The sequence below is a fragment of the Aquila chrysaetos genome, chromosome 9 (genome assembly GCF_900496995.4).
Source record: "Aquila chrysaetos chrysaetos chromosome 9, bAquChr1.4, whole genome shotgun sequence".
Taxonomy (NCBI): Eukaryota; Metazoa; Chordata; class Aves; order Accipitriformes; family Accipitridae; genus Aquila; species Aquila chrysaetos.
In genome coordinates, this window is record NC_044012.1 from 41,787,422 (window position 1) to 41,799,825 (window position 12,404).

Below are 12,404 nucleotides of genomic sequence, written 5' to 3' on the forward strand. Positions count from 1 at the left end.
CCGGCGTCTTAAAGGGGCCGCCACCCTCCGCTCTTAAAGGGACAGCGCCACTTTTTTCCGCGTGGCTGGAAGGGTGTCTGCCGTGGGGGGGGGGGGGATGATGGATCAGCCCCGACCCCTCGCACCATCCTCGGTCTGTGCCCCGTCCCTCCGCATCCCGGTGCCCACGGGCTGTGGCGGGACAGAGGTTGGACACCCACCCCGGGTGCTAGCCCCCTATTTGGGGGGGTGACCCTCTGAGACCGGGCGAGCTCATCACAGGCATGGCCGAGGACGTTGCGCCGGAGGGAGCAGCGGGCCGTGCCCCGCGGCAGGGCAGCTACGCCAGCGTCCAGCACCGGGGCTGCGGTCCGTGGAGCTGCACAGACTCCCCCCCCCTGGAGCTCCACAGACACCCCCCCACCCCGTGTCAGTGGGCCCGTGACCCCGCAGAGGGGCCTTTGCTGCTGTCGGTGTCCCCCTCCGCATACCCTGCTCCCGGAGACCCTGCTGCCCCCAGCCCCGGTCGTGCCCCTGTGCCGTGCGTGCAAGCCCCCACACCGGGTTTTTTGTGGGGAGGGGGCTGCAGGCTGGCCCCCACGGCCGGAGCTGACAAGGGGAGCGTGACCGTCAGTGCGGCCCTAAGAGCCTTACTGGATTAAATGGGCCACTTCCCACTCTGGCCGGCTTCTCTCCGAAGCCACATGCCGGGCTTCTCCCCAGGGAGAGGGGAAAGGAAGGAAAATAAAGACCCAAAGGCAGCACCCAGCTTGGAGGGTCTCCAACAGGACCCCACGTCCAGCTTGGCACCCAAAGGCCAGCGGCACCCGCCGGGTGCAAGCCCTGGGCATCGCCCCCAGCCCCGAGGGATCGTGCCTCTTTCTGCTCAACTGGTTTTTCTGGTTTTAGGCCAAATTTCGGTGCTTGCCGCACAGCTCGGGTCCCCGCTCATGCAGGCGGTGGGTGCGCTGGGCTCCCCGCTTGGTTTCTGCACCCACGTCTCCGCGTGTGGCTGAGTCCAGGTGGCCAGCGTGGTCTCGTACAGCACCGAGTGCAGGAGCGGGGCACTGGGCAGTACTGGAAAATGAACCAGCAGCAACTGGGAGAGGGTGGGGCATGCTGGGCCCCACCACATGCCTGTATGAGCCATGCCTTTGGGGTGCTGCCCTGCCCAGAATACCTCCAGGCGGGTGGCACCTTTTCCAGCTCCACGGCTGATCCAATAAAGGGCATTACCAGTCCCCTCCCTGCCGGGCACTGGGACGCGTCCCAGCGCGGTGGTCCGGCAGTACCGCCACCCCGGCGGCTCCCAGCTGAGCCCCCTCACCCCCAGCACCCGCTGGGCATCGCGGTTCAGTGTGGGCTCCGGGAATTTGGGGTAAAGCTCCGTCCTTCCTCCATGCTACGTGGCACCTTGCTGTGGCATGGCACGAGTGTGCCAGGCCTCAGGCAGGCGGCTGCGGTGGTGCTCGGGGTAATACCGAGCCGGGGGCTATATAGCACCAGGTAATGGGGACTTCATGCACCCCACGGTGATCTTGCCACCGCGGGTGGGGGGGCTCTGAGCACTCTGCCCCCACCCCGCCGGGACACCCCACGCCTCAGGGGGACTTTGCCCGCCGGAGGAGCGGGGAGGGCAGTAAACAGGCGCCGCCAGGGATTACACAAGGCCGGGGCTGCGGCGGCGCTGGGGCCCGTGGGCCGGGCACCAACACCCCCCCCCCCGCACTCGGGTCCAAAACCCCAGTGGGGTGCAACCCCCCCCCCCGCTGTCACGCGTGGGGCTGGGGAGCTGGGTGTGCGGGAGGGGGAGATGGGGGCGTGGCCCTCGCCTCGCCCCGCCCTCTACCCCCGCCCCTTGCTCCGCCCCCCGCCCCCAACCCCGCCCGTTGCCCCAACCCCGCCCCCAACCCCGCCCATCGCCCCCAACCCCGCCCCTAACCCCGCCTCTTGCCGTTCGCCCCGCCCCCGCCGCCGTCCCCGCCATGGCGGCGCTGCGGGCGGTGCTGGGGGCCGCGCTGGCCGCCGCCTTGACCGGGGCAGCCCCCGCCGCCGTTTCTCTCTTCTCTCCTTTCCTCTCTTCTCTTCTCCTTTTCTCTCCTCCGCCGCCCCGTAATGTCTCCGTGCTGCTGGAGCCCGGCTCCGGGCAGCTCCGCGTCCTGCCCGGCCGCCACCCGGCCGCCGTTGCCTGGGCCAGCCTCGAGGACCGGATCCCCGCTGTCGGGTAGGACCGGGCTGGGCTGCCCCGGGTGGGGACCGGACCGGGCCGGGCCGGGCTGGGCTGCCCCGGGTGGGGTTGCCCCGGGGAACCCCCGGAGCCCAGCGGGGATGGGGCCTCAGGGGAGCCGCTGCGGTTGGGGCGCCCCGTCGTGCCCCCCCTGCCCCGTGGCCGCGTCTCCCCGTATCCGTGTCCCACTCGTGTCCGTGTCACACCCCCCCCCCCCCAGCTGGGCTTTCCTGGAGGTGACCACCAACGCCTCGTACAGCGACAGCCTGCAGGCCTACGCCGCCGGGCTCGCCGAGGCCGCCGTCTCCGAGCAGGTAAGGGGTGACCCCTCCGAACCCGGGGTCTTCCTCCCCTCTTCCCCGGGTGACCCCCACCCGTGACACCACCGCCGTGTCCCCCAGCTGATGTACATGCACTGGATGAACACCATGGTGGGCTACTGCGGCCCCTTCAAGTACGAGAGCGAGTATTGCGAGAAGCTGCGGAGCTACCTCGAGGCCAACCTGGCCTGGATGGAGGAGCAGATGGGGAAAGGGGAGGACCCCGAGTACTGGCACCAGGTGAGGATGGGGTACCCCCACCCGGGGTGAATCCCCCCCCTCCCCCAATCCCTGGGCTAATTGGGGCGTTAATCAAGAGGAGGGGACAAGACAAGGAGGGGTGCCCGGGGTCCTGGCCGGGTTCCAGGTGGGATGACGGGGATGCTGCCGCCGTGGATCCGCTTCCCTTGGACGAGGAGCAGAGGTGACTCGTGACTTTCTCCCCCGCCAGAGCCTCACGTGCCGCTGTTGGGGCGCACAGGGGGTGGCTCGGTGGCCCCCCCCCCCCCCCCGGCCACCAGTGCTGAGTCACGGCCCCGCTGACGGTGACGCATCCCCCCGCGCCTCCTCCTGCCTCTGCAGCAGCACCGGGACCCACCGGATCCCCTGCGTCCCCCAGGGGAAGGGCGGGGGGGGGGGGACCCTGTCCCCCGAAATCCCTCGCCCTTCTTCCCGGCGGGAGCCGAGTGCCAGCTCTGTCCCCTGTCCCCGCAGGTACGCCTGGCCCTGCTGCAGCTGAAGGGGCTGGAGGACAGCTACAACGGGCGCCTGGATTTTCCCCGGGGCAGGTTCACCCTGGCACCCTTCGGCTTCCTGTAAGTTGCTTCTCGGAGGTGATGGGGTCTGGGGGGGGGGTCTTCACTTCAGGGGTTGGGGTGCTGCTGCTGAGGGGGGGGCCGTGGGGACGATTCCTGGATGTCCAGGGACACCCAGTTCTGCTCCCAAGTTCCCCTTGCCCACCTTCTCCGGGCGCTCGTCCTCTGCTGCTGGGGCAAGGTGGGGCCGAGGCAGGTTCTCCTCCCCCCCGGCAGCATGGGCTTGGGTGGTGGGTGCCCCCCGCCCCGGGCTCGCTGCAGCGCCCTGCCTCAGTTTCCCCACTGCTGTGCTCACCCTTCCCTCCCTGCTCAGGCTGCAGGGGCGCTCGTACCCGCTCCCTGGCGTGATGGAGAAACACCCTCCGGCCCAGACGGATGGACGGACGGAGAGCTCTGAGCCAGCTTGGCTCGTGGGCTGGGGTATCCCCGGACCTGACACCCCATGTCTTGCTTCCCCCCAGCCTGCTGCAGTTGGGGGGTGACCTGGAAGACCTGGAATCTGCCCTGAACCGCTCCTCCCCACGGCGTGTCCTGGGCTCAGGCTCCTGCTCTGCCCTCCTGAAGCTGCTGCCGGGCCGTCGGGATCTCCTGGTCGCCCACGACACCTGGACCTCCTACCAGTCCATGCTGCGCGTCATCAAGAAGTACACGCTGCCCTTCCGTGCCTCGGCTGGCGGTGCGTGGGCTGGGCTGGGGGGGGGGGTCTGCGTCTGACACCCCCCCCTTCTGATGCTGCCCTGCTTTTGCATCCTCCCCACTCCAGGCGATTCTCAGATCCCCGGGAGCATCCAGGTGTTTTCCTCCTACCCCGGCACCATCTTCTCCGGGGATGATTTCTACATCCTCAGCAGCGGGTTGGTGAGTGGGGTCTGGTCCTGGGGGACCCCTCCCCGGCCCCGCTGCCCTCCCTATCGCTCCCCTCCCCACAGGTAGCGCTGGAAACCACCATCGGGAACAACAACCCGGCACGGTGGAAGTACCTGGACCCACGGGGCAGCGTCCTGGAGTGGCTGAGGAACATCGTGGCCAACCGCCTGGCCCGCAGCGGTCCCGAGTGGGCCGCCGTCTTCCGACGGTTCAACAGCGGCACGTGAGCGGGGTGGGATGGGGTGCGGGAAGTTATCCTGGGGAGGGTGGGATCGGATGGAGGGATGCTCCCCCCGCCCCGAGGCAGCAGGGATGTCCCCGGGAAGAGGCTGGCTGCCAGAGGGATGCTTTTCCCCCTTCTCCGTGCCAGGTACAACAACCAGTGGATGGTGGTGGACTATAACGCCTTCACGCCGGGGAAAGCGAGCCCGCCGCAGGGCGTGCTGACCGTGCTGGAGCAGATCCCGTGAGTGCCCCCGCTCCTCCCCGAGCTCCGGCTCCTGCGCTGAGCCGCAGCAGAAGGGTCTCCTTCCCTGTTCCCCATGGATTTGGGAAAGCCCTAAGGGTCTTGTCTGGATGCCGATGCAGGCAGGAGCTGCCCGTGCTGCCAGCCTGCGCCTAAAGGCTCTCCAGGGATGCTCGTACGCGGGTGGTGGGTGCCCAGCACCCCTGGCTAGGGTGGGAACCCACCAGCGGGGACCCCCACCTGGGCTGCTCCCCTTCCCAGCGCGTATCGTGTCCCCCCTGCCTGGCTGGATTTCCCAGTCTGCTCTAATGGATGCTCTTCGTCCCAGCGCAGGGGCCTGGTGGTGGCGGCCGATCGGACAGAGCTGCTGTACCAGCAGGGCTACTGGGCCAGTTACAACCTGCCGTGAGCTCCGGACGGCCTCATCCCACCCCGCTGATGCTCCGTAAAGGGGGGGGGGCAGCCAACGCTGGCCTTGCCCCCCCCCCCCCCCCACGTTGGGTGCTGACTCGCTGGGTTTCCCCCCCCCCTCCCCCCCCAGGTACTTCGAGGAGATCTTCAACGCCAGCGGGAACCCGGAGCTGGTGAAGAAATACGGCGACTGGTTCACCTACGACAAGAACCCGCGCGCCCAGATCTTCCGACGGAACCAGACGCTGGTCCGCGACCTGGACTCCATGGTCCGCCTGATGAGGTGGGTGCTAGGGACCCCCCCCCCCCAACCTGGGTGTTCCCCCCCCCCACCCGGATTTTCAACCCTCAGGGGTGATTTTTTTTTTTCATCATTATAAATTTATATATATGTTTTTCCCCAACTTTCACCGTGACTCTCTCTTGGCCATTCTGCAGGTCCAACAACTACCTGCGGGACCCGCTGTCGCGGTGCGGGGGCTGCGACCCCCCCCAGAACGCCGAGAACGCCATCTCCGCCCGCTCCGACCTCAACCCCCCCAACGGCACCTACCCCTTCCCTGCCCTGCGCCAGCGCTGCCACGGCGGCACCGATATGAAGGTGGGGGAGCCAGGGCAGCTGGGGGGGGGGCCGGGGGTCCCCTCTTTGGGGGTGTACCCCGCTCCAACGGCTCCCCCCAGGTTGTGTTGCCCCTTCCTCGTGCTGATTTTCACTCCTGTTTTGTTTTTGGTCTTTTTCTTTTTTTTTTTTTCCTTTCTCCCCCCCCCCCGGCGCTAGGTGACCTCCTTGGGCATGGCCCCCACCTTCGGGCTGGTGGCCGCCAGCGGTCCCACATGGGGTGACGTGCCCCCCTTCCGCTGGAGCGCGTCCCCCTGCAGCGCCCTGCTGCACATGGGTCACCCCGACCTCTGGACCTTCCCCCCCATCAAAGTCCGCTGGGACTGAGCGGGTGTTACTGGGCTGAACCTGTCTGTCCGTCTGTGGGCGTCTGTCCTGCGTGGGAATCCCTTACGGGGTGGGGGGGGGATGACGCAGTGCTACCCACTCTCTCCTATCCCCAGGGGACTGGTTTTGGGTGCAAGGGGGGGGGTCCCCTGCCCCCTTGGCTCTTTCTGCTTCTGCCTCTCGCTGCCACATCCCCGCCAAAGGGCTCCGGCCCTGGGATGTTTCCTTGGGTGCTGACACCTGGTTTTGGGGGGGGCTCTTCCCAGAAAATGGGGGGGTCCCGGGGGGCTGGGGCTCGCCTGCAGGGCAGAGAGGAGGGGAGCGAGCTGATTTGGCCGCGACAAATAAAGCGCTCTGCGTGCAGCGGAGGTGGTGGCTGTGCTTTGTGCTCTGCCGAGATTCTCTGGTGTCTCGTATAAGGGTTGGGCTCGCACAGAGGTGTTCTTCCCCCCCCCCCCCCCCCCCCGCCAAATTAACGGGGTGCTCCCTGCTTCCCTGCTGGCTCTGGTGGGTGAGTATGCAGCCAGCCAGGCTGGGCTTTTTTGGGGTGCAGGCTGCTTAGGTTTTTCTGCTGCTGTATCAGGCTGGGTACCTTGCGTGGGGTAGAGCTGCTGAAATGGGGGAGCCCGCGGTGTGGGCTGGAGGGGGGGCAGGTCCCGCTGCTCACCCCCCAGGTCGGTGTGACTGTCCTCATCCCTTTTGTCTTCCCCCTCCTCTGCCACCTGTGTTTCCCCCCCCAGCCCCAAAACCCCCGTTTGCAAAATCCTCTTACCGCAGCTCCCTTGATCCGCTCTGCCTCGTTAGGAATAACGAGGTCATTACTGGGGGATTAATGAGCTGGTGCTCGGCAGCGCTTTGAAGGCGCCAGGTTCCCACCAGGGCTGGGGGCTGCTGGGGGCCCCTGCGGCTCCCCGGGGGCTGCGTGGGGCCAGGTTGCAGCAGGTCTGGGCTGTTGGGGTGCTAGCACCCCTAAAAGCTGGGATGGGTGCCCCGGACAGGGCAGGGTGTCCAAAATCTGCTGCGCTGGGGGAGTTGCGGGTAAGGTGGGGGGTGGCAGAGCCTGTGCGCGTGTCCCCTGGTGTCCCCGTGGTGCGTGGGCTTCTGGGGTAGGGGGTTGCTGCTGAGGGGGGGTCCCCGTGACTCAGTTTCCCCAGGTAGGAGGAGGTCATTGCCACCGAGCGACGGGGCAGCGAGGAGGGACAGGCGGCACGTCGATGCCAAGGACGGGGCACGCTGGAAATGCAGCGGCGGTTGCGTTGCTGCTTCCCTTCCTTTTTTTTTTTTTTTTTTTTTTTCTTTTCTTAAAAAGTGGGCAAACAAACCAGTGGTTAAATATCGCCCCAGCTGCCGTGGCCCTTGGCTGAGGCTGTGTCACTCGGGGACCCTGGCCAGGGGACGGGAGGGGGTGACAGCTTGGCATCGCCTTCCCTGGGGCAGGGATGGAGCCAAAGGGGGGGGTAAAAGGGGGGACGGGGAGGTGGGTGCGGGGTGGAAAGGGACCCCGAGCACCCCAGGGCTGAGCTGAAACCTGGTGCCCTTGCCGAGGGGGTTCCTGGCCTCTTCCCCGTGAGGGGTTGGGGGGGCTCCTTGCACCCCTTCCCCAGCGCCTGCCACCGAGGCCCCCCCCCAGGGACACGATCGCAGCCCCGCTGCAAGATGGGGGATCACTCCAGGGGAGCTGGAGCTTGTGTGTGTGTGTCCCCCCACCCCGCCTTGGTGCCCCTGTTCGAGAAATCTTTATCACCCCCCACATTTCTAGTCCGCCGTGCCCCCAAAGCAGCGTGGCTCAGCGCAGAGGTGCCTGCTCTCTGTGCTGACCCAGCCTGTGCTGTGTGCCGTTCACTCTGAAGCCTAATGATGGTGTGAGAAGCGGGGAGTTAGGTATTTCGTTGCCTCTGAAGGCCAGCTCCATCAGGAGCAGGGCTGCCCTGGAGCCCATGCCCTGCTCAGTGCCTGTCATTAGCGGTACTCTCAGGGGGGGCTTTGCAGCACAGTTTGGGTCAGGGGACTGAAATTCTGTGTTCTGGGGGGCAGAGCCAGGGGGAGCGGGGGGGGGTTCCCAGTGCACTCCCTTTACCAGCTCGTGTGCAGCGGCCCCCCCCCTTGGGACCCCCACGGAGCCGTCGTGGAGAAGGACTGGACTAACTTTGTGCCAAAGCAGTCTGCTTTCAGAGTCCACCCGGCCGGAGGGACAGAGAAATCCTCCGCGGGAGCCAGGGTCGGACCTTCCTCCAGATCCCACCTTCCTCCTCCTCGCCTGCCGGGGACAGAGCCAGCCCCTTGGCACAGAGGTAGGGCGTGTGCTGGGGGGACCCTTACCCTGGGGGGTGTCACCAGGACTGGGGGCTGTCCCAGAGGAACGGGGCGGGGGGGGGGGGCTCTGCCTGCTTTGCCTGGGGGCTGCTGGACCTCGGGTCTTGGCCAGGTCCTGGCCGGGCAGCCCCCTCTCCCAGGGATGCTCATGGGGCACCTTTGCAAGCTGTGCGGGGACTGTCCCCCCCCCCCCAGACCCCTCCTGCCCGCAGGGTGCCCGGCTTGGCCAGCCAGAGCTGGGGGGGGGGGCCTCATCCCAGTGGGTTTACCCAGTTGGCAGGGCTGAACCCCCCCCCCCCCCCCGGGGACATGGCGTGGGGCGGGGGGGCTTGGCAGGGCCGGCATAGGGGTGCGATGGTTTGGAGGCGATGGGGGCGTCTCGGCTGCCTGCTGGGGATTTGGGGCGTGCGGGCTGCCCTCATTACGCCGGGGGTCCGGGTCAAATGGGCAAAGTCCTCAAATCCGCTGGGATGTGTTTCTGGCTGGATGCAAGAAGAGCCGGTGCTTGCGCCCAGCTGGCGGGGGCAAAGCCTGGGGGACCCCCAAAGTCATGTGCGACCTGCCTCTCCTCCCCCCCCCCCCCCCCCCCGTCTGCTGGGCACCCACATCCCATCTCCTGGGCACCCACATCCCATCTCCTGGGCATGCGAAAGCCGCTGGAATTTGGCTGCCGCGGCCACACGTGACTGTCCCCGCTCAGGACACCCGGCACCCTGCCCGGGCCGTGGCTGGGCGCTTTCGGCACGGATCCAGCCCAGCAGCTGGAAAAACCGGCCGGGCGCTGAGCAAACAGCCGGGGGTCAGGGCAATGTTTAACCCCTGCCCCTCGCCCTGCTGCGCGGCCGGACACGGGGACTTGGGGACACGGGGACTTGGGGACACCGGCACGGCCCCTCCGACGTCACCTCTCCCTCCTCCGTCCCCCAAATCCTGCTGCGGCTCTGGGCGAGGAGCTGGGGACACGCAGCGAGGTCCCACGGGACACCAGGTAATCCCCCCCGCCGTGGGGTGGCCCTGGCTGAGCTCGGGGACGGGGAGCATTTGGGGACACCGGGGTCTCGGGGACCGGGAGGATGGAGGAGGGGGTGACCCAGCTTGTCTCGGGGCTCTGGCATCCCAGAGCCGGGAGGTGACACCGGGCGCAGCCCTGTCCCTCCGGAGGGGCTCCCGTGCCCCGAAGGGGATGGACACCGGGGCTGCGGTGGGGGGGGGACGGGGACCCCGAAGGGAGCAGCCGGTGCCTCCCCGCACCTCTCCGCGGCACAGCATCCGTCGCCGGGACCATGGCAGCCCAGCCCGACGGAGGCGAGAAGCCCTTCCACATCATCTCGCCCACCCTGGAGAGCCTACCCCTGTCCAGGGCGGCGGGCACCAAGGTCTACATGAAGCTGGAAAACATCCAGCCCACGGGCTCCTTCAAGATCCGCGGCATCGGCCGCCTCTGCCAGGAGGTGAGGGTGGGCAGGGTGCTGCTCGTGCTTTTTTTTGGGGAGCACGTCGGGGGGGGGGGGACGACGACGCAGCCATCCCCCTTCCCTCCTGCTTTTCAGGCCGCCAAGAAGGGCTGCCGCCGTTTCGTTTGCTCTTCAGGTAATCGGGGTCCGAGCTATGGGGGGATGCTCACGAGTAATACGGGGAGCGTGTATTACCTGCCTGACCCCCCCCCGCCGCTTTCCGCAGGGGGGAACGCCGGTCTGGCGGCAGCGTACGCGGCCAAAAAGCTGGGGCTGCCGGTCACCGTCGTGGTCCCCAGTACCACTGGCCCCACCACGGTGCGCAAACTGGAGGAGCTGGGGGCGGAGGTGGAGGTCTCTGGCCAGGTACCCCAGCCGCAGCCCCTAAAACTGGGGTCTGGGGGGGGGGGACACACGACACACCAGAGGGGGCTGAGCCTGAGCTCAGGCTGCTTTGCGATGCCGGGGCTGTGCATGGCAAACCCCAGCCCGAAACGGCCCCCTCCTGCATCGCCCACCCCCCGGCATTGCGGTACGGTCACCGCAGGGACCCCCACCTCAGCCCCGCGTGGGTTTCTGGTGTCCCCCAGCCCCGCGGTGACAAGGGACCGATCTCTGGGGCACCGGAGCTGGATGCGGCCCCGCTGAGCCCCCATCGCCCCCCCCCCCCCTCCCCTCCTTCCAGGTGTGGGATGAAGCCAACAAGAGAGCCCTGGAGCTGGCACAGACCGAAGGCTGGGTCAGCATCCACCCCTTCGACCACCCATCGGTGTGGTGAGCGCTGCCGGGGCTCAGCTCCTGCCTCCCCATCCCCGAGGTCCGGGTCGGCGCGGGGTACCCCCGCTCTGCATCCTCTGCCCCCCCCGCCTCCAGCTCCCTGCTCCTCGCCTTCCAGGCAGGGTCATGCCAGCCTGGTCCGGGAGCTGAAGGACTCGCTGGAAACCAAACCGGACGCCATCCTGCTGGCGGTGGGTGGCGGGGGGCTGCTGGCCGGCGTGGTGGCCGGCCTGCGCCAGGTGGGCTGGCAGGACGTCCCCATCGTCGCCGCCGAGACCCGGGGGGCCCACAGCTTCCACGCGGCGCTGGCGGCCGGCCGCCTCGTCTCCTTGCCCGACATCACCAGGTGAGCCGGGCTTTGCCGGAGCGGCCACACGTGCGACGAGTTGGCGGGTCTCAGCCCGGCTCACCGAAGGGGGTCCCGGGACCCCCCCCCATAACCGCCTCCGTCCTCTCCCATCCCAGCGTGGCCAAGTGTCTGGGAGCCAAGACGGTGGCGGCGCGGGCGCTGGAGTGTGCCCAGGAATGCCGGGTCATCTCCCAGGTGGTGGAGGACGCGGAGGCCGTGCGAGCCGTGGAGCGGTTCCTGGGTGAGCAGGGGTCAGCCGGGCACGGGGGGGGTGGTGTGACGGGGGACACCGCCGGGTTTTGGGGCTGGCCTGGCAGGTGTCGAAGTCGGGGTGCTGGGAGGACCCCGGTTCCGCAGGGGGCTGATGGGGACGGGGCGGGTGGGCGACTCGGGGGGGTTCCCCCCCCCGTTTTTTTTCCCCGCAGATGACGAGAGGATGCTGGTGCAGCCGGCGTGCGGGGCAGCCCTGGCCCTGCTCTACGCGGGGCGGCTGCGGCGGCTGCAGCGCGAGGGGCGGCTGCGGACCCCGCTGGCCTCCGTCGTGGTGGTGGTCTGCGGGGGGGGCAGCATCCAGGCGGCCCAGCTGCGGGCTCTGAAGGACCAGCTGGGGCTGGAGTGACACCCACCCCGAGGAAAGGGGGAACGCGACGGAGCCCAGCCGGCACCCTCTGCTTTGCTTTCCTTCCGAAATAAATAAAATAAAGCCCCGCTGCCTGGCGGACGCGGGGCCGGACTCCTCCCGCGGCCTCTGCGCCAGAGCACAGCATCCGTGTAGGGACAGGGAAACTGAGGCACGCGGGGTGGACGAGACCGGGGCTCGCGCTGCAGGCAGGGATGGCGCCGGGGTCCTGCCTGTGCCTTCCCTGCCTGTCCGAGGGCAGGACCGGGGTACACACGTCCCCCTCTGCCCCTTGGATGTGCCGGGCATCCCCCTCCACGTCCCCCAACCCTCGGTCCCCCCTCCTCTCCCTCCCCTGCTCCTCCCCAGGCTGTTTGGACTGCAGCTCCCCGCCTCAATTAGCAAGCGCTCCCTCTCTGACTAATTACTTTGCTACTGTCTTTATGCATTATTATTCTAATGATTATTAATTATTACAATCTTCTCCCATTCCTGCCGCGCTGTCTGCGGTCAGAAGAGAACAACACACACGGACCCGCTTGTTACGGTGATTTATCGGCGGAGCTCCCCGGCTGTGTCTAACACCCGCGGGCCCCGAGGTGTACCAACATGCGTGTGCACCCCATCCCTGAGCCCCCTTGATCCCCCTTTTTCCCCCATCCCACTCTTTTTCCCATTCCCGCTTTCCTCCAGGCTTTCCTGCTCTCGCCCGTTCCCACCCTCTAGTGCTGCATTTGCTTTTAGCCCTTTGCTGTTGCACCTCCTGGGGTTTTTTGCGTCCCCCCACCAACATTTCTCTCCCCTCCTTCCTTCCATCCCTGGGTGACGGGGGGTCTTTCTCCCACTGGGGCTCCCCGACTT

At 67.7% G+C, this 12,404-nt stretch overlaps 2 protein-coding genes across 10 annotated transcripts; both read left to right on the forward strand.

The window, feature by feature from the left end:
- Positions 1-1,944: 1,944 nt before the first annotated feature.
- PLBD2 (phospholipase B domain containing 2) lies at positions 1,945-6,412 on the forward strand. Its single transcript, XM_030026241.1, has 13 exons — positions 1,945-2,034; positions 2,074-2,203; positions 2,427-2,520; positions 2,608-2,766; positions 3,241-3,341; positions 3,803-4,017; positions 4,105-4,199; positions 4,271-4,431; positions 4,579-4,674; positions 5,008-5,079; positions 5,216-5,368; positions 5,524-5,686; positions 5,864-6,412. The coding sequence occupies exons 1-13, from the start codon at positions 1,965-1,967 to the stop codon at positions 6,029-6,031; spliced, it is 1,677 nt and encodes a 558-aa protein (XP_029882101.1). The 5' UTR covers positions 1,945-1,964; the 3' UTR covers positions 6,032-6,412.
- A 1,104-nt stretch (positions 6,413-7,516) lies between these two features.
- SDSL (serine dehydratase like) lies at positions 7,517-11,663 on the forward strand. 9 transcript variants are annotated; one of them, XM_041126261.1, is made up of 9 exons: positions 7,517-8,322; positions 8,998-9,332; positions 9,465-9,795; positions 9,895-9,934; positions 10,025-10,164; positions 10,484-10,572; positions 10,694-10,921; positions 11,041-11,165; positions 11,350-11,663. In XM_041126261.1, exons 3-9 carry the CDS (start codon positions 9,628-9,630, stop codon positions 11,541-11,543), a joined length of 984 nt encoding a protein of 327 aa, XP_040982195.1. In that variant the 5' UTR covers positions 7,517-8,322; positions 8,998-9,332; positions 9,465-9,627; the 3' UTR covers positions 11,544-11,663. The 9 variants fall into 9 exon arrangements, with proteins under 9 accessions (XP_040982195.1, XP_040982194.1, XP_040982196.1 ...); XM_041126260.1 differs by having other exon boundaries at positions 9,490-9,795; XM_041126262.1 differs by having other exon boundaries at positions 9,606-9,795.
- The last annotated feature ends 741 nt before the right edge of the window (positions 11,664-12,404 follow it).

What these genes read in the sequence shown, in the direction of transcription:
- PLBD2 (XM_030026241.1), top strand. Translation starts at nt 1,965, where the DNA reads ATGGCGGCGCTGCGGGCGGTGCTGGGGGCCGCGCTGGCCGCCGCCTTG. An exon ending in ACCCCGAGTACTGGCACCAG is followed by an intron (nt 2,767 to 3,240) that starts GTGAGGATGGGG and finishes CTGTCCCCGCAG; the next exon opens with GTACGCCTGGCCCTGCTGCA. An exon ending in CGACGGTTCAACAGCGGCAC is followed by an intron (nt 4,432 to 4,578) that starts GTGAGCGGGGTG and finishes TCTCCGTGCCAG; the next exon opens with GTACAACAACCAGTGGATGG.
- SDSL (XM_041126258.1), top strand. Translation starts at nt 8,895, where the DNA reads ATGTGCGACCTGCCTCTCCTCCCCCCCCCCCCCCCCCCCGTCTGCTGG. An exon ending in TTCGACCACCCATCGGTGTG is followed by an intron (nt 10,573 to 10,693) that starts GTGAGCGCTGCC and finishes CTCGCCTTCCAG; the next exon opens with GCAGGGTCATGCCAGCCTGG. An exon ending in AGCCGTGGAGCGGTTCCTGG is followed by an intron (nt 11,166 to 11,349) that starts GTGAGCAGGGGT and finishes TTTTCCCCGCAG; the next exon opens with ATGACGAGAGGATGCTGGTG.